General features: G+C 40.7%; 1 protein-coding gene across 1 annotated transcript; it reads left to right on the top strand.

Annotated features, from left to right (window-relative positions):
- The first annotated feature begins 1,691 nt into the window (after window positions 1-1,691).
- Window positions 1,692-17,846, top strand: abcg2b (ATP-binding cassette, sub-family G (WHITE), member 2b). Its single transcript, XM_060899441.1, has 15 exons — window positions 1,692-1,849; window positions 3,232-3,291; window positions 7,165-7,282; window positions 11,117-11,272; window positions 11,345-11,502; window positions 11,585-11,736; window positions 11,820-11,903; window positions 12,377-12,519; window positions 12,793-12,944; window positions 16,162-16,251; window positions 16,386-16,510; window positions 16,802-16,956; window positions 17,044-17,133; window positions 17,226-17,278; window positions 17,699-17,846. The coding sequence occupies exons 1-15, from the start codon at window positions 1,692-1,694 to the stop codon at window positions 17,844-17,846; spliced, it is 1,842 nt and encodes a 613-aa protein (XP_060755424.1).
- The last annotated feature ends 924 nt before the right edge of the window (window positions 17,847-18,770 follow it).

Raw genomic sequence — 18,770 nt, 5'->3', positions numbered from 1 at the left:
GCACAAAACAAAATGCTCTTGTATTTGTATTTTAGTTTTTCCGTTGTCTTGACAACTGAAATGTCATGGTTCCTGGAGGAACCATTTTCAAGGGGTCAGTCACCAAAGGGTTAACCTAACCTGCATGTCTTTGGACTGTGGGGGAAACCGGAGCACCCGGAGGAAACCCACACGGACAGAACATGCAAACTCCGCACAGAAAGGCCCTCGCCGGCCCCGGGGCTCGAACCCAGGACCTTCTTGCTGTGAGGCAACAGCGCTAACCACTACACCACCGTGCCGCCCAAGTTAGTCATTTTATTGATATTTATTTTCTTTTGTCGTTATTAGGATATTTGGTGTTGAAGTGATCCAAAAGTAATTGAAAGTAATCAAGTTACATTACTTTAATATTATGGTTCTTGGATTACGTTACTGAATACATTTTTTAACAGGTAACTAGTAACTGTATCGGAATACATTTTTAAAGTAACCCTCCCAACCCTGTCAACAGTTACCGGAAACGTTTAGTTGCAGTTATTGCTGCATAAGGGGGTCACACCAGATACTGAAAGCAAAGGTTCACATACTTTTGCCACTCACAGATATGTAATATTGGATCATTTTCCTCAATAAATAAATGACCAAGTATAATATTTTTGTCTCATTTGTTTAACTGGGTTCTCTTTATCTACTTTTAGAACTTGTGTGAAAATCTGATGATGTTTTAGGTCATATTTATGCAGAAATATAGAAAATTCTAAAGGGTTCACAAACTTTCAAGCACCACTGTATATGCATGAATACATACAATTACGTGTACACACACACACACACACACACACACATACGAGACCTGTGAGATGGACAATATTGTATTAGTCAGTTACAACAAATTCCTGGAATTTTTTGTTTTGATGTCAGATGATGGTCTTGCATTTTTTTTTTTTTTGTCTTGCTTAAAGCAGTGTTGATGTTGGGCAGTTATTAAGCTCGAGGTGTGGACCTGGGCTTTAATCAGTACTTTAACTTGAGTAAAAATTTGACTGTCCAACTTTCACTTGTATTGGAGTAATATTTGACCAGTGGGATCTGTGCTTTGACTTAAGTAATGAAGTTGGGCACTTTGTCCATCTCTGAAAGTGTAAACTCTTCTGTCCTGAAGACGTTGGAAAACTTAAATATCCAGCTTCACCTCTGACTGTTACAAAGCACTGACACTGGAGACTCCTTCCAGGAATGTTCCAGAAACACATTTCTTTTTACTTTTAAAAAGAAGTCACTATATCAATGAATAGACACGTTTTGTAATCTGTTTATGAGACGTGTCTGCTGTACGAGTCCTTGTGATTGAGATGTAACGATAGAAATGATAGTGATAATAGTCAGAGCTGTTGTTATAGAAAATGAATCAACACCTTCTGAAAAAAAATGAACTGAGAATCCAACAGCACTGCGGTGCAATTATGAATAAAAATTGTCATCGTTGGCAAGCTGCTGTGCTGTAAAAGGACCAATACAAACACACACACACACACACACACACGCAAATAACCTTAGAAGGACTTTGACCAAATCCTATTGCGAACACGGGCTTCGCTGCCATCTGATTTGGTTGCTTGGTTCAGACTGACTGGAAACCAATCTGATTTTCTTCTTTCTCTCGCCGTCCTCTGATTTTCTTTCCAAATTTCATTCTTTTTTTTTGCGTGATGGATCTGTCACCTCTGGGAGAAAGTAAGGGCGAGAAAGTAAGTGTGAACGTACCAGGACCAATTTTGACCTTCCAGAACATCTCTTACGTTGTGAGAGAGGCCAAGGGGCCATGTCACAAGAGAGCACCTGAGAGAGAGATCCTGAAAAATGTCAGGTCAGTACCAACAGTGTGTGTATGAAGCTTACAGGATGTTGTTTTACCCAACTTTAACACTGTTTTACCCAGCACTTAAGTAAAACCATATTTCTAATATAAAATATTTCTGTATAAACTGGCCTGTAAAATCACAAGCAAAATATACTTTAGCTTATTCAGTCACATGAGATAGAAAGTCTCTAAAGTCCTTCCTGCGCCATATGGCGCATAGGATGGCCCCGATCTCCGTTTCTGTAGCCCTCGGCCTCTCGCCTATTACATAGCTAGGGTTACAGTGAGGGGCTAGTCCTCTGGTAACCGCGAGAGTTTGATAGATAGAAAGCTTTCCAGAAAATTCCACATGGCTTCATGTTGAAATCGATGATAAATTCGAGTGAGAGGAAATTTATAAGTTCCGGAGGTTAAATTCCAGTCTAGACCGCAGCCACTTCCTGTTTAAATCCAGATCCAGACATGAATATTTTTAAGCACTGAACAAATACATGCTCAAATCAGCTCAAAAACATGGATGGTGGAGGCAGGGGGCTCAGGAGAACAGAGCTGTTTAGTTTATTACTCTCTTCTTGTTGTCACGCACAAACAAAAAAATGTCTGGTTGCCTAATAAAAGAGGAAAAGAGTCAGGTGTAAACAGTCACTCATTACCAAATCGTTCTCCAGCATTAAATGACACTTCATATTTCAGTTGTGCTTTGTGGAGGGTGTTTTTTTTTCTGCTCATTTACAGTGTGTTCATATGACCAACTCAAAACAACTTACATGTGAAGGAATTAAGCATACAGCTGAGAAAAGCAGGTGGAGCTTGAACTCACAACCTGCTGGTCAATCACAGCAATACTGATGCCTCTGTTCCTATCCATGTGTTTTGATGTCAAAATTATTGTCCTGTTGGTCAACATAACAGCAATTCTTGACTATCTTATCAAGTCAAGTCAAGTCAAGTTTATTTGTATAGCGCTTTTAACAATAAACATTGTCGCAAAGCAGCTTTACAGAATTTGAACGACTTAAAACATGAGCTAATTTTATCCCTAATCTATCCCCAATGAGCAAGCCTGTGGTGATGGTGGCAAGGAAAAACTCCCTCAGATGACATGAGGAAGAAACCTCAAGAGGAACCAGACTCAAAAGGGAACCCATCCTCATTTGGGCAACAACAGACAACATGACTATAACATTAACAGTCCTAACATAAAGTCAGCTTCGTTGATGCTATAAACCCTCTACTGATGGAAACCCAAGCGCAAAACTGTTCACGACAACCGCAGTCCCAAAGTCAGCAAGTCAACTGCAGTCCCCAGCCACAAAAGCACCATTGCAAGAGTCCAGAGCGTCCTCCAGATCATATTCCTGCATTTGTTCTGTTTTTGCTTATTTTAGTGGCATCATGAAGACAGGACTGAACGCCATCATGGGTGCGACAGGAAGTGGCAAAACCTCGTAAGTTCAAACTCCTATAGTTTACTTAACATCAATGTTATGCTCACAGCTCAGTCAGGCATGATAATGATACCATGGGTGGGTCATGTGATCATGATCTCAATATAAATACATCTATTCTAAGAAGAACCCAAAGTTTGTAGCAAACAGAATCATAAAGACCAAAGAGCAATGACAATAAACTTTGAGAAAACGTATCAGGGCTTGGTGATAAAATAAAATATCCCAAGGTTTGAACATCATTACTTACTTAGTCCTCTTTGCTCTGGCTGAAGCATAAGGCGCCGACGAATTTCCTCCAGCCATTTCGATCCTGGGCCAGACAGCTGAATTCATTCCATGACTTTCCTGCTGCCTTTATTTCCCACTCGATGGTCCTTCTCCAAATCCCCAGTGGCCTGCCTCATTTGCATTTCCCTACTGGTACCCATCTAATGGCAGTATGTGGGTGTCTGCTGTTGTTCATGCATAGGACGTGGCCTAGCCATTTCCAGCATCGGTGTTTCACCTCCTCTACTATGTTTGTAATTCCCGTATGTCTGCTCACTTCTTCATAGGTAATTCTTTCTTCCCAGTGAATTCCAAGGATTTGCCGGAGACATCTGCCTTCAAAGCCCCTGAGGCGACTCTCAAGCTTTTTGTTTGTTCTCCATGTTTCAGCAGCATACAGGAGGACCGAGCGAACATTTGAGCTATATATCCTCAGTTTGGTCTTTAACTGCAGGAAGGATGATTTCCAGATGTTTCGCAGTTTGTTGAAGGCTTGTGCTGCCAGGCCAATTCTGGCAGAAATTTCCTTTTCGATATTGCTGTCGGCCGAGATGTAGCTGCCAAGATATTTGAAATCCTGTACCTCCCCTAGTTCTTTTCCACGTACATTTGTCTTTTTTGTGGTCCTGTTCTTCACTTTCATTATTTTTGTCTTATCTGGATGTATCTTGAGTCCAACGCTACTTGCTTGTTGGTCAACTCTCTTCATCTTCTCCTGGATGTGCCTCTGGGTGTGCGAGAGCAGTGCGATGTCATCTGCAAAGTCGCAGTCTTCTAGTCTGGTTGAGGGTCCCCATGCAACCCCTCTTGTTTGGTCTTCCATGGCTCTTCTCATCACCCAATCAATGACGACGAGGAAGAGAACAGGTGAAATTATGCAGCCCTGTCTGACTCCAGGCTTTACATGAAACCACTTACCGTGTTCACATCATTAGACAGAGAAAAAACCCAGAGAACAAGGTTTAACTCTGAATATGATGCTACCACCACCATGCTTGGCAGTATTGCATTTCTGCCAAAAGCAGTGCTTTATACCAAGGCTGAAATGTTTTTGAAAAGTTTAGTCTCGTCAAACCAGAAATCCTTTTTCCTAAATTTCCAACACGTCTTTTAAAGCCATGTGGGTGAATACTTGTGTTTTTTATTAGCAAATAATTTGGCAACATATATTAATTTTCCCCACATCAATATTAATGGATATACAGTACAGTTCTGTGCAAAAGTCTGAGGCACATGTAAAGAAATGCTGTTGCCCAAAAATGGCTTAAAAAATAATGAAATTAAATGTTTCAATATCAAAAACAAATACTATAAACGGGAAGCAGTAAGCCATAATAAATGAAACAAAGTCGATATTTGGTGTGAGAAGACTCTTTGCTGTAAAAAAAAAAAAAGTAGTCTCAGGTACAACCCCGATTCCAAAAAAGTTGGGACAAAGTACAAATTGTAAATAAAAACGGAATGCAATGATGTGGAAGTTTCAGAATTCCATATTTTATTCAGAATAGAACATAGATGACATATCAAATGTTTAAACTGAGAAAATGTATCATTTAAAGAGAAAAATGAGGTGATTTTAAATTTCATGACAACAACACATCTCAAAAAAGTTGGGACAAGGCCATGTTTACCACTGTGAGACATCCCCTTTTCTCTTTACAACAGTCTGTAAACGTCTGGGGACTGAGGAGACAAGTTGCTCAAGTTTAGGGATAGGAATGTTAACCCATTCTTGTCTAATGTAGGATTCTAGTTGCTCAACTGTCTTAGGTCGTTTTTGTCGTATCTTCCGTTTTATGATGCACCAAATGTTTTCTATGGGTGAAAGATCTGGACTGCAGGCTGGCCAGTTCAGTACCCGGACCCTTCTTCTACACAGTCATGATGCTGTAATTGATGCAGTATGTGGTTTGGCATTGTCATGTTGGAAAATGCAAGGTCTTCCCTGAAAGAGACGTCGTCTGGATGGGAGCATATGTTGCTCTAGAACCTGGATATACCTTTCAGCATTGATGGTGTCTTTCCAGATGTGTAAGCAGCCCATGCCACACGCACTAATGCAACCCCATACCATCAGAGATGCAGGCTTCTGAACTGAGCGCTGATAACAACTCGGGTCGTCCTTCTCCTCTTTAGTCCGAATGACACGGCGTCCCTGATTTCCATAAAGAACTTCAAATTTTGATTCGTCTGACCACAGAACAGTTTTCCACTTTGCCACAGTCCATTTTAAATGAGCCTTGGCCCAGAGAAGACGTCTGCGCTTCTGGATCATGTTTAGATACGGCTTCTTCTTTGAACTATCGAGTTTTAGCTGGCAACGGCGGATGGCACGGTGAATTGTGTTCACAGATAATGTTCTCTGGAAATATTTCTGAGCCCATTTTGTGATTTCCAATACAGAAGCATGCCTGTATGTGATGCAGTGCCGTCTAAGGGCCCGAAGATCACGGGCACTCAGTATGGTTTTCCGGCCTTGACCCTTACGCACAGAGATTCTTCCAGATTCTCTCAATCTTTTGATGATATTATGCACTGTAGATGATGATGATGATGATGATGATGATGATGATATGTTCAAACTCTTTGCAATTTTACACTGTTGAACTCCTTTCTGATATTGCTCCACTATTTGTCAGCGCAGAATTAGGGGGATTGGTGATCCTCTTCCCATCTTTACTTCTGAGAGCCGCTGCCACTCCAAGGTGCTCTTTTCATACCCAGTCATGTTAATGACCTATTGCCAATTGACCTAATGAGTTGCAATTTGGTCCTCCAGCTGTTCCTTTTTTGTACCTTTAACTTTTCCAGCCTCTTATTGCCCCTGTCCCAACTTTTTTGAGATGTGTTGCTGTCATGAAATTTCAAATGAGCCAATATTTGGCATGAAATTTCAAAATGTCTCACTTTCGCCATTTGATATGTTGTCTATGTTCTATTGTGAATACAATATCAGTTTCTGAGATTTGTAAATTATTGCATTCCGTTTTTATTCACAATTTGTACTTTGTCCCAACTTTTTTGGAATCGGGGTTGTACAATGAGTGCAGTTTTGTAAGGAAATGAGCTGTAGGTTTTACTGAGCATCTTCTAGAACCAGCCGCAGTTCTTCTGGACGCTTTGACTGTCACACTCACTTCTTCATTTTGCACCAAAACCCAGCAGCCTTCATTATGTTTTCTTTTTTAATCTGAAAAGTGCTCTCTTATGGAATATGCTGCTCAGATACAAACTTGTTTTTCTTCTGTAACATTCAATTTTGTGCTGGGAAACGAACGTTTGGACTCTAAAATGTTTTTGTAATGTTTTGACTCGATAATGTAGGCGTCATAAAATAAAAATCTATAACAAAGTTTGTATGAAAAACAATAGGGTGCCTGAGACTTTTACACAGTACTGTGTATACACATAAGTATATAAATATGTGGAAAAGTTGGAAAAACTGGTGATACACATTCATGACTCAAATTTAAAATACAATGATTGAGCAGAGCACATAGAGTTCATTCTATTCTTTCATTTGTTCTACTTTTTATTAAAACTGTTTTGACACAAACAGACCATAAGGGTTAAATACACTTCAGGGCGTGTTTGTGTGTGCAGACTTTTGGACGTGATCGCTGGCAGGAAGGATCCTAGTGGTTTACGATCGGGTCAGGTCTTGGTCGATAACAAGGTTGTCACTTCTAAACTGCATCTCAGCTCAGCTTATGTTGTTCAGGTGAGCGAGAGCTGGATATGGAATACTGAAGGTGCAGCACAGCTCTTATTGTATGTTCAGACCAAAAGCAGCAAGAGCGTCAAAGCGATCGGAAGTTGTTCAGTTTCTCTGTGTGCCTTAGCAGGAAACGGTGGCATGACCACTGGGAGGGCAATTTTCTGGTAATGAGTTGTGACACAGTTTGGCAGCAACCAATCAGAATTTTAGAAGTGCTCAAACCGTTCCCAAATACAGTGGAAGAGAAGTTAGTAATTGTGGTGGTGGCATTCATCATCATAAGTGTTGCCAGGCAAAACAAACCTCACCCAGTACCACTTATGATGGATATGAAGGAAGATATCGTGAAAAAAATCGGTACCCTATGTATGTGGCTACTGCTTATAAATAAAATAGTTTTCTGATCCCATATCCATACAGTAAATATAGCATATATATTTACTCTATGAGGCAGTAGCCACAAAAATGAAGCGTAATCCAAAAATGAACAATTTAAAAATCAGAGAGGTAAAATATACCAAGTGTCTGTACTTTATATTATTCTACTCTTACAGTTTTCAAAACTGAAACCTCCGAACCGAGGCTGACATACACACGCTGTCGCCATGACCCAAACTCTTATTTCCCGGAAATGGCCCGGTGCTAGAGCTCAGTGGAACGCACTTTCCCTCTGTAATAAGCATAAACATGTCTGAAAGCGATTTCTTTAGTCTAGTCCAGTGGTTCTCAAACTTTTTTCACCAAGTACCACCTCAGAAAATACTTGGCTCTCCAAGTACCACCATAATGACCAACATTAAAATACAGTAGCGTAGTAGGTCTAAGTATTCATTAAAAACAAGGCGGAGGTTTTATTTAACAAGTATATTTAATATTGTTGGCCACTGTAACATTACGCACAGTACTTTGAACAGTAACACTGTGTTTAGATATAGGAAAATAAAACACTGTCCTTAAATAATGAATCAAATAAAATTAATTGCACATAAAAGTGAAATAAACATTGTACTAAAATAAATATTAAAAGACAGTTCTTAAAGATTAAATGAAAATGTATTTAAAAGTTAAATAACTGTACTGTACTTAAATATTCATATCTCACATAAACCAATAAATTGGCCAAATCTGCAACATCTGTAGTCTCATCAAGCTGTATGGCAAAATATCTACTGTTCTTAATGCGCTCAATCAGTGTCTTTTTAACATCGTCAGCCATGTCGTTTATTCTCCTTGACACGGTGTCATTTGAAAGCAGCACCAAGTTTAACTCTCTGGCAGCTTTCTCTCCACACATTATATGTGTCATCTCTTTGGCTAATGGCAAACACAGCAGTTCCCTGATTGTGTGCGGCTTACCGGCTCTGGCGATCAGGAGGCTGGCACGATATGAAGCTTCCTGTGCTTTGGCTACGGGTGTACCATAGGACAGAATGGTGGACTTGGACTGCTTCAGTTCATCATGTTTTTGTAAAAAAAAATCCATTGGTTTGTCCTTTAGTGCTGTGTGTTTGGTTGTAAGATGCCGTTTGAGATGTGATGGTTTCATGGACTCATTGCTCAGAACATCCCCGCATACAACACACTGCGGCCTGGGCAGCTCCTCTGTCCCGCTCCAAATGAATCCCAATTTTATGTATTTTTCGTCATACTTCCTCCTCACTGGTTTCTGCCGTTTGCGAGCAGTTCTGGGGCTGGTTTTGCCACTGTCGTTAGCGTCTGCGCTCGGCTCACACATGTCCTCTTCAGTTCTCCCTCTCTCCTGATCCACGCTCCCATTCGCGGATTTAAGCCACGACAGTAATTTTGTCGTACTCGTCATAATTAGCAAAGCCACCTCCACCTTTTCCCATCACAGCCTAGTCTACCAATGGCGGAGAACCGTCTGTCAGCGGAACCGGCGGGAATGCGTACGTACGCTACGTATGGCTACCCAGAAGCACTTGCAAACTTTTTAAAATTATTAACTTAATTTGTATCTCCTTTCATTTTCTTGTCATCGGTTGATAAGATATTTTCATCCATTCAGATATTATGGATAGTATTTCACTTTTTTTTAAATTTATATTTAATTAAGTGATTCTTTGGCGTACCACTAGAATGGAGCCCGCGTACCACTAGTGGTACGCGTACCACAGTTTGAGAATCTCTGGTCTAGTCCATTTATTTCGAACGGTGAACCGAATTTTATATACTGACTGGCTATTCTAATCGGAACATATGTATGTGCATGTGCAGTGCGCGATTGTTACACTCTCACATTCTTACAGCATGATGACGTAGTGGCTAGCACCTCTATATGAGGCAGTAGACACAACAAAAACAATTTTGACCTTTTTGGTGACCTTGATCAGATGACCCTCAAAATGTTGGAGGTTCTATTTAAGACCAATGCCCATCTATCCTGAAAGTTTCATGAAGACTGGACCAACCATTTTCCCGTAATATCGTTTACAAAAAAACAAAGAAGAAAACGATACCTTGCCCCCTGGTGGACTCCGTCCTGGGGCAAGGTAATTAAACTCCAAGGCTAACAAAGTCTAAAGTCCTTCCCACGCCACGCAATTGGGTGCATTGGGCAGCACCAATCTCTGTTTCCATAGCCCTCAGCCTCTCGCCTATAAAGTTAGGGTTACAGTGGGGGGGCTAGTCCTCTGGTAACCGCGAGAGTTTGACTCCCCACTCACATCTGTATTGCAGCATGCCTTGCCAGATGGCAGTAGGTACCGTTTTTATAATGGCCTTTGGTACGACCTGACCGCGAGTAGAACTCGTTCTCCACAGGCTAACCACTAGGCCAACTCGCAGTAAGGCTAATAAACATGTCCTATGAACTGCATATTGAACTCTGACTCAGCAGTTAGCATCAACACAAAAGTCACAGTGCACAAATGACTTTTAAATAGTTTATTTCCTTACCAAACATGTATTATAATTGTTCATTATTTTCCTTCATCAATCGATTTCTTACCTTCACATTTAAAAGAGGCAGCACGGTGGTGTAGTGGTTAGCGCTGTCGCCTCACAGCAAGAAGGTCCTGGGTTCGAGCCCTGTGGCCAACGAGGGCCTTTCTGTGCGGAGTTTGCATGTTCTCCCCGTGTCCTCGTGGGTTTCCTCCAGGTGCTCCGGTTTCCCCCACAGTCCAAAGACATGCAGGTTAGGTTAACTGGTGACTCTAAATTGAGCGTAGGTGTGAATGTGAGTGTGAATGGTTGTCTGTGTCTATGTGTCAGCCCTGTGATGACCTGGCGACTTGTCCAGGGTGTACCCCGCCTTTCGCCCATAGTCAGCTGGGATAGGCTCCAGCTTGCCTGTGACCCTGTAGAACAGGATAAAGCAGCTAGAGATGAGATGAGACATTTAAAAGATTTCAGGAGGCTAACTAATACAAGACGAAGCATTCTGAACAAGCTTGGAGCCGCCTGTATCATTCTACGTCACAGAGCGTCCACAAACTTCAACAGCGTCATTGTCAGAGCAACCAGAGCGAATTCTGACGCTCTTGTGCTTTTGGTCTGAATGCACAGTTCGAACACATGATGATTTTTAAAAAAAAAAAACCTCTTTGTAAAGGAAAAAAACCATGCTAGTACTAGTATTAGAAGTTGATTGTTTGAGAAAAGTATGTAGACAGTCTGAGAGGAGGTGAGACGGATGGTCTAAAGGACTAAAGCTCCGCTGCAGCACTAACAGGATGATGAATAATATCGGAAACTGTTAACTAAAGTGAGAAATGAGCAACATGTCAATGAAAGAGGTTTAAACAAACAGTAAAAATAACTGATATCAATATGCAAGTTGGGTTTTTCCTGTGATACTGATATTTCCTTTTGTATAAGGACGACATTCTGATGGGCACACTGTCCGTCCGAGAGAACCTCATGTTCTCCGGACACTTGCGCTTGCCACGCCATCAGTACTCCACTGCTGACAAAGAAAAGAAAGTGACAAGTGTTATCCAAGAGCTGGGCCTGGAGGACTGCGCAGACACGAAGGTAAAATCTGTACATCATCTTTCAGAATGTAGCGTTTCTATTTCATGCACTTTGTTTTTCTGTTGCTGTTAGATCGGTACCGAGTTTCTGAGAGGTGTGTCTGGTGGAGAGAGGAAGCGTTGTAGCATTGGAATGGAACTCATCACTTCTCCGTCGCTGCTTTTCCTGGACGAGCCGACGACTGGACTTGACTCCAACACAGCCAACAGCATCATGGCTCTGCTGCACAGGTACCAAAACATCAGGTGTGGAAAAACCTCAGCATCAACTCGTCGCATGCTAGCATATTGTCTTTCCCCATCTTTTTCCTAGATTGTCCCGTAGTGGCAAGACGATTGTTTTCTCCATCCACCAGCCGCGTTATTCCATCTTCAGACTCTTTGACTACCTAACTCTGCTACACAAAGGAGAGTGTGTCTACGCCGGGCCTGCTAATGGCACCGTTCAGTACTTTAATGACATTGGTAAATGCCTTTTAGACACATAAAATCACTGTAAAGCTGAATACAGGGTGTGGTTTATCGTGTTATATTTTATGATTGATTAGGTTATGAGTGTGAGGCTTTCAACAATCCTGCAGATTTCTTCCTGGACATTACAAATGGAGAGGTTTCGCCTTCAGTGCCAACAGGTACAATATTACATCTCAGTAGAATTTCACCTCATTAATCTGCTAAGCTAAAAATCATAACTAAAATTCACAAAATTATTTCTGACCAGGGGCTTGATCAGACTCATTTTACTCAATTTTGCGATATCGTCCATTTTAAACTGTTTTATTTTATCTCCAGCTTCAGTGCTACACTGTTTGGAATCAAATCATTGATTCTGAAAGTTTGTATAGTGTAATGATGGAAAAAGGATGCGATGTCGATGAGTTACCTAGCTAAACTAGCAGAGTGGGGTTGGTTAGTGATGTGCAACCCGTGGCTCTGAAAGGGACCCGAATGAATATTTCAAATATTTTCGACTTACCAAACACACTTAACTGCTTTCTTCATGTCTCATGAACATTTCAGTCCACTATTATACACAGCTGCTATCTTAGAAAGATGGTTCAGATATTTTCTGCACTTTGCGCTCTGTGTGTGTGTTTTCCAATAGAGAAATCCCTGACGGAGCTGTATAGAGAATCTCAGGCTTGTGCTGCGCTCACAGAGGAGCTGAAACAAATCATAGTCCCGTCTGATTGTATAATCACAGCGAAACCATCATCCCCATCTTATGTAACATCGTTCCTTTATCAGGTGTGTGTGTGTGTGTGTGTGTGTGTGTGTGTGTGTGTGTGTGTGTGTGTGTGTGTGTGTGTGTGTGTGTGTGTGTGTGTGTTGGAGGGTAAGTGAATCATTAACTGATCCTTTCCTTTATCTGAAATGACCACATGTTGAACTGGAGTTATCAAAAATCCCGAGGTGCATCTGAGGTCATTCATCAATAAATTAATTATCCTCTGTGTGTGTGTGTGTGTGTGTGTGTGTGTGTGTGTGTGTGTGTGTGTGTGTGTGTGTGTGTGTGTTCAGTTAAACATCGTGTGCCGGAGGACGGCATTGAACTTGTTGAGGAATCCACAGACCTCCTATGCGCAGGTGGCGATGAACATCCTGTTCGGAGTGATGGTGGGACTCATTTACTTTCAGATGCCTCACACGCTACCTGAAGCCCTACAGAACAGGTACACACCCATCTGTCTGTCCATCCCTCCATCCTTCTGTCCATTCCGTCGATTGCCAGCCATCCATTCAGCCATGAATTACCTGGAGGCAAGAAAACCACAAAGCCATGGAGGAATATTTCAGACTGTACGTCAATGAATAGATAACAGAAAGATAGACAGACAGATAGACAGACAGACAGGCAGACAGATAAACAGATAGATGGGTAGACAGACAGATGGCTGACAGACAGACAGACAGACAGACAGACAGACAGACAGATAGATAGATAGATAGATAGATAGATAGATAGATAGATAGATAGATAGATAGATAGATGGGCTGACAGACAGACAGATAGATCTATCTATCTAGCTATCTGTCTGTCTGTCTGACAGACAGGCAGACAGATGAGCAGACAGACAGACAGATAGCTAGAAAGACAGACAGACATAGACAGACAGACAGACAGACAGACAGATAGATAGATAGATAGATAGATAGATAGATAGATAGATAGATAGATAGATAGATAGATAGATAGATAGATCTACTTATCTATCTGTGTCTATCTATCTATCTATCTATCTATCTATCTATCTGTCTGTCTGTCTGACAGACAGGCAGATCGCTAGAAAGACAGACAGACACAGATAGATAGATAGATAGATAGATAGATAGATAGATAGATAGATAGATAGATAGATAGATAGATAGATAGATAGATAATGTGACACGACAATTGCTAAATTAATATATAAATAAATATTAAACTGTAAATAAATAAGTAGTATAAATATATTTGATTGTTCTTTCCTTTGTTCATCTTGAGTAGGGTGACCAGACGTCCCGGTTTTACCGGGACAGTCCCGATTTGGGGTTGTGTGTCCCGAGTCCCGACAAAAGTCTGTCGGGACATGTCCTGGTTTTCGCCACTCGCGACGTCAGGGGCGCCGCTAGGGGGGGAGTTAGGACGATTCTAAGGGCCTGGCACTGACAGGGGGGCCTGTGCGGGATATTAATATTATTTTAATAGTATTGCCTTGTGTAAGTTTTTGAAATAAAATATTTCATTTCATCTGTTAAAATATGCAAATTATACGTGGTTATGATTTGCTATAAAATTTTTCTTGAATTATTTATGAATAATATGATTAATTATTTCACCCCTCCACCCTTTTTACTAATGGTACAGTCTGATTCTGGGCGCGGGACACGTGAAATGTGTAGCTCCGTGTGTGCGCAGCGCCGCTATTAGCGCAGCTTAGAGCAGCTGGCAGTTTTTGTATGTGCGCAACAGAGGTGAACATTCTAGAAGTTGCTAAGCAGGAGCAGGTGTGATGAATTATAAAGTCCGGATATCACACTGTGTGTGAAAAAAAAAATCAGCTTTTTTCATAGGTATCTTTATTGTATAATTAAGTCTAGGTGTTTTGCCATTGTTCATGTGTGGATTTGTTGATATTGTTAAGTATTTAACTTTAATATTTTGCACATTAGCTATGGTCATAGATATCATTGCTATTGTTCATGTGTGGATTTATTGATACTGTTGCTAAGTATTTAACTTGAATATTTGAACATTTGCTGTGTTTTCTAATAAATGTGTGATGCCTAAAAGAAACCAAAAACACTGAGTGGATTTCTTGCAGTGCACTCTGTAATTGTATCAAAAAACTAGTGTAGTTATTCATCAAGGCATACATTTGATCACATACAATAAGTCAATAAATGGAGGAAACAAAGGAATCCTGATTGTAATCCTGATTATTGATGATGTTTGCTGGAGGGCTCTGGAGTCTCCATAATGTGCATACAGAATGTTATAAATCCATACTGATACAGTGATGCATGCAATTTCTCTCAACACAAACATTTGGATTGAATGAACTCCATAAGCTACTGAGTGGCCTAATAATAGTTGCTAATAAAAGAAATATATATCTTCCATAATATATATCATGGAATTTTCATTTTAAGGCAACAGTCTATTCAGTCTAATTCTGACAGTTCTGCATTTAAAATGTTCAGATACCAAATAATTGTATCACCTAAACTTGCTAGGTAGCTGATCACATGCATAGTAAAGTAGAAGTGCCAGCCAAAAACAGACTTCAAATTCAGTTGCTTGCACTTGAAAATTTTACCGGGGGGGGCCCTAAATTGTAATCTTTCATAGGGCCCAAGATTTACTATTTTGATGAATTGAGTTGGGTAGCCTATGTTGCAAATGCTGTGCGCTCCTGTGGGGGCTTTCCTCGGGCTGTCGCCCCTCTCCTCCTTTATTGCTGTTTTGTTTGAGTGTATATTCTCAAATCACTTGTCTCTTTTTGTTTCTGTTTAACATACCATTCTGACAGTTTGGCCATATTGCTGTGTTGAACAGCTTGTTGCACCTTCCATTAAAGTGTTCACTTTTGTCCACATCTTCTTGCTTTATTCATTCAGTTGTGAGGAATGGTTAGTAAGGTTGATGCTGACCGAGGCTATGTTGAGGTCACATATCTACTTTTTAAGTTCATGCTATAGTGCATACAATTTTAGAGATATAGCTTACATGTGCATATGCATTCTTCTTGGTGTTCTCACAAACAGGTGAAATAAATCAGTTTAAATGTGGCCTATGGACATAGCCTGGCCTATTCTCAGCCATTACAAAATCTGTTGTCTGACCATAATTTAACTGATCTGTACACCACTATGCTACTAGATAACAACATGCCTGTTTGTTTTATTTCATGTGAGATGCTGATAAATGTGAGCTTCAACAAAATGATAAGAGCACCTCTCTGAGTGTCACGTTTACGTAAAAAAAAGGTGTGCGTGCACAAGCATGGTCGCACGCAAAAGTGTCCCGGTTTCAGACTAGGGAAATCTGGTCACCCTAATCTTGAGTAACAGTCACATTGAACCCACCACAGCCTCTTTCACATCTCGATTCTGATTGGTCAGAAACATTAAACATAACTATAAATAGATAAAAAGTATGATGTATCAGTCTTTAATAAATGAAAAGAAACTGGAATCATTTGGCAAATTGTGTGCCACATCATACCCCCGGTTGGTGATTATTTTCCAGTAACAGCACACCCCCATGTGTGTTATTCTGCACAGTCCCTGCAGCTCTGTTATTATACTATAACTATGTAATAAAGAAAATAACAGGAAGGGACCATGGGGATAATGGGTGTTTTGTAACCATGTTTGGGTTTTTGTGTGTGTGTGCGCTGATTCTAGAACCGGAGCGTTCTTCTTCCTCATCATCAACATGGTATTTGGGAACCTGTCAGCAGTGGAACTCTTTGTTAATGAGAGAGCACTGTTTGTGTGAGTGTGTGACAGTTTAATGACTGAATTTGGCTCATTTTCACCAAATTAGTTCCCAGTAATTCGTGTGTGTGTGTGTGTGTGTGTGTGTGTGTGTGTGTGTGTGTGTGTGTGTGTGTGTGTGTGATTCACAGGCATGAAAATTCGAGCGGTTATTACCGAACCTCTGTGTACTTCCTGTCCAAAGTGTTTGTAGATTTAATTCCCAACCGTATTATACCAATATTTATTTTCTGTGCCATCTCCTATTACATGATGGGTGAGTACACGTTGCATAATAATTAATTCTAATAATATTTATTTATTTAAATAATCATTTATTTTATTTGACTTACTATTGAGCATCTGTAATATATTTAATTGTTGAATTTTTTAAAGTAATTTATTTGATCTGCAGGCTGTCATTTTATATAATTTTATACATAGTGTATATTACATGAAATTATAAAATGAGCTTATTTCCATACTTCATAGCAGGTATAATTATTGTGTGTGTGTGTGTGTGTGTGTGTGTGTGTGTGTGTGTGTGTGTGTGTGTGTGTGTGTTCAGGGCTGAAGCCAGCGTTCGTGGCATTTCTGTGTTTCTCCTTGACCATGTCTCTGGTGAGTCTGGCAGCAGTCAGTCTGGCTTTCCTGGTCAGTGCCAGTGTGAGCTCCTTTGCCATGGCCAACATTTTCATCGCGATGCCCTTCGTCTTTATGATGGTCAGCATTTGCATCATCAAGCTTTGGCTTTTATATTCTGTTTATTATAAAATGTACACACCTATGTTGCTGTCATTAAACCCACAGGTATTCGGCGGCTTCCTGGTGAATCTGAACTCCATGCTGAGCTGGCTGTCCTGGCTCAAGTGGGTCAGCATCTTCCGATACGCACTGAATGTAAGGAGCGAGGGATGAGAAAGAGCAAGAAACGCAATTGCTCTGAAACTCATTATGTGGTACGGTATTATGATTGTATTCTGTGTTTCCAGGCTATAACCATCAATGAAATGAAAGGGCAGGTGTTTTTCGATAACAATTCCAGGTACGTACTGAATTCCAAGCAAATATTCCTTAGGTAAACTATGATTTGGAATATCTCAATCTCTATGCATTTATACTGTAGGCTTACATCAAAGAAAAAATATTTCTTATTGGAAACACCTTTATCAAAAAGTCTCTTCATTCACCGTTATGCTGCATCACACACAGCAAAGTGCTATCTACCCTCTTCCACATACATGAGCACACAGGCTCCTGTGATTGGTGAGTGAGAATGTATGCCCCTCCCACCCAGAGAGTTCGCTTAATCGGGGCTGTTGTTGTTTAGTGCTTCGCTCACAGCGGAGGAAGGGGCACTGTATGAATGCTAAGTGGGGTTTTTTATGCTACATCGTATGAAAACAGATAATTCCCTGACCTTCTGTCTCGCGTACTGAATTGGCTGCATTCTTCATTGTTGAAGTTTCACAGGAGAGATGTATCTGAAGCTTCAGAAAATCGACTACAGCACTTGGGGCTTCTGGCAGAATCACGTGGCTTTGTTGGGCATCATGGTGGTGTGTATGACGCTAGCCTACATCCAGCTCCTCAGGATTAATCGCTGGAAGTGACACGATTAGGACACCATGAGGGAAAATAGAAATTAAACCACATTACATTTAAATTGATCCAACAGCTCCTTGGATTGTCTCAGATTGGACATCAGGTATAATTTCAACCTTTGACCAAAAAAATCATGATTCACTGTTTGTTCTAATCGTCATCTCCAGTTCTGGTGATTTTCTGAAGAGGAACATCATGGAAAGACACTCTGCATTTTATAAACAATCAGTTTACATTCTTTAATTGAAAAAATATATCTATTTTGTTTTTGTTATTTTCGTTTTTTTATGAATTTGGGTTTGATGAATGTATTATTGTTAATAAAAAGTGAACAAGCTGTTAGCCTCTTTAACAAAAAGACAGTTAAATAGGTATTACACACTCCTTTCCCCCCTTTAATAATAATTATTTTTAATATGATTATTTAATTATATATCCATCTATCCATCCATCTATTTTCTTCCGCTGACCTGAGGTCAGGTCGCGATGGCAGCAGCCTAAGCAGGGTATTCCAGGCACCCCTCTCCCCAGCAACACTTTCCAGCTCTTTCTGGGGGATCCCAAGGTGCTCCCAGGCCAGTTGAGATATATAATCTCTCCAGCTTGTTCTGAGTCTACCCCGAGGTCTCTTCCCAGTTAGACATGCCCGGAAAACCTCCAAAGGAAGGCGCCCAGGAGGCGTCCTAATCAGATGCCTGAAACACCTCAGCTGACTCCTTTTGACATGAAGGAGCAGCGATTCTACTCTGAGATCCCTCCGGATGTCTGAGTTTCTCACCCTAAGTGTGAGCCCAGCCAGCTTACAGAGAAAGCTCATTTCAGCCACTTGTATCTGCGATCTCATCCTTTCGGTCACTACCCAAAGCTCATGACCATAGGTGAGGGTTGGAATGTAGATTGACTGGTAAATCGAAAGCTTTGCCTTTTGACTC

The sequence above is a fragment of the Neoarius graeffei genome, chromosome 18 (assembly GCF_027579695.1).
Source record: "Neoarius graeffei isolate fNeoGra1 chromosome 18, fNeoGra1.pri, whole genome shotgun sequence".
NCBI classification, from domain to species: domain Eukaryota; kingdom Metazoa; phylum Chordata; class Actinopteri; order Siluriformes; family Ariidae; genus Neoarius; species Neoarius graeffei.
Note: the sequence above shows the minus strand (reverse complement) of the source record. Positions and strands in the feature narration are given on the sequence as shown.

Coding starts and splice junctions, on each gene's coding strand:
- abcg2b (XM_060899441.1), top strand. CDS start 1,692: ATGGATCTGTCACCTCTGGGAGAAAGTAAGGGCGAGAAAGTAAGTGTG. Junction 3,292..7,164: donor ACAGGAAGTGGCAAAACCTC/GTAAGTTCAAAC, acceptor TTGTGTGTGCAG/ACTTTTGGACGTGATCGCTG. Junction 12,520..12,792: donor TAACATCGTTCCTTTATCAG/GTGTGTGTGTGT, acceptor GTGTGTGTTCAG/TTAAACATCGTGTGCCGGAG.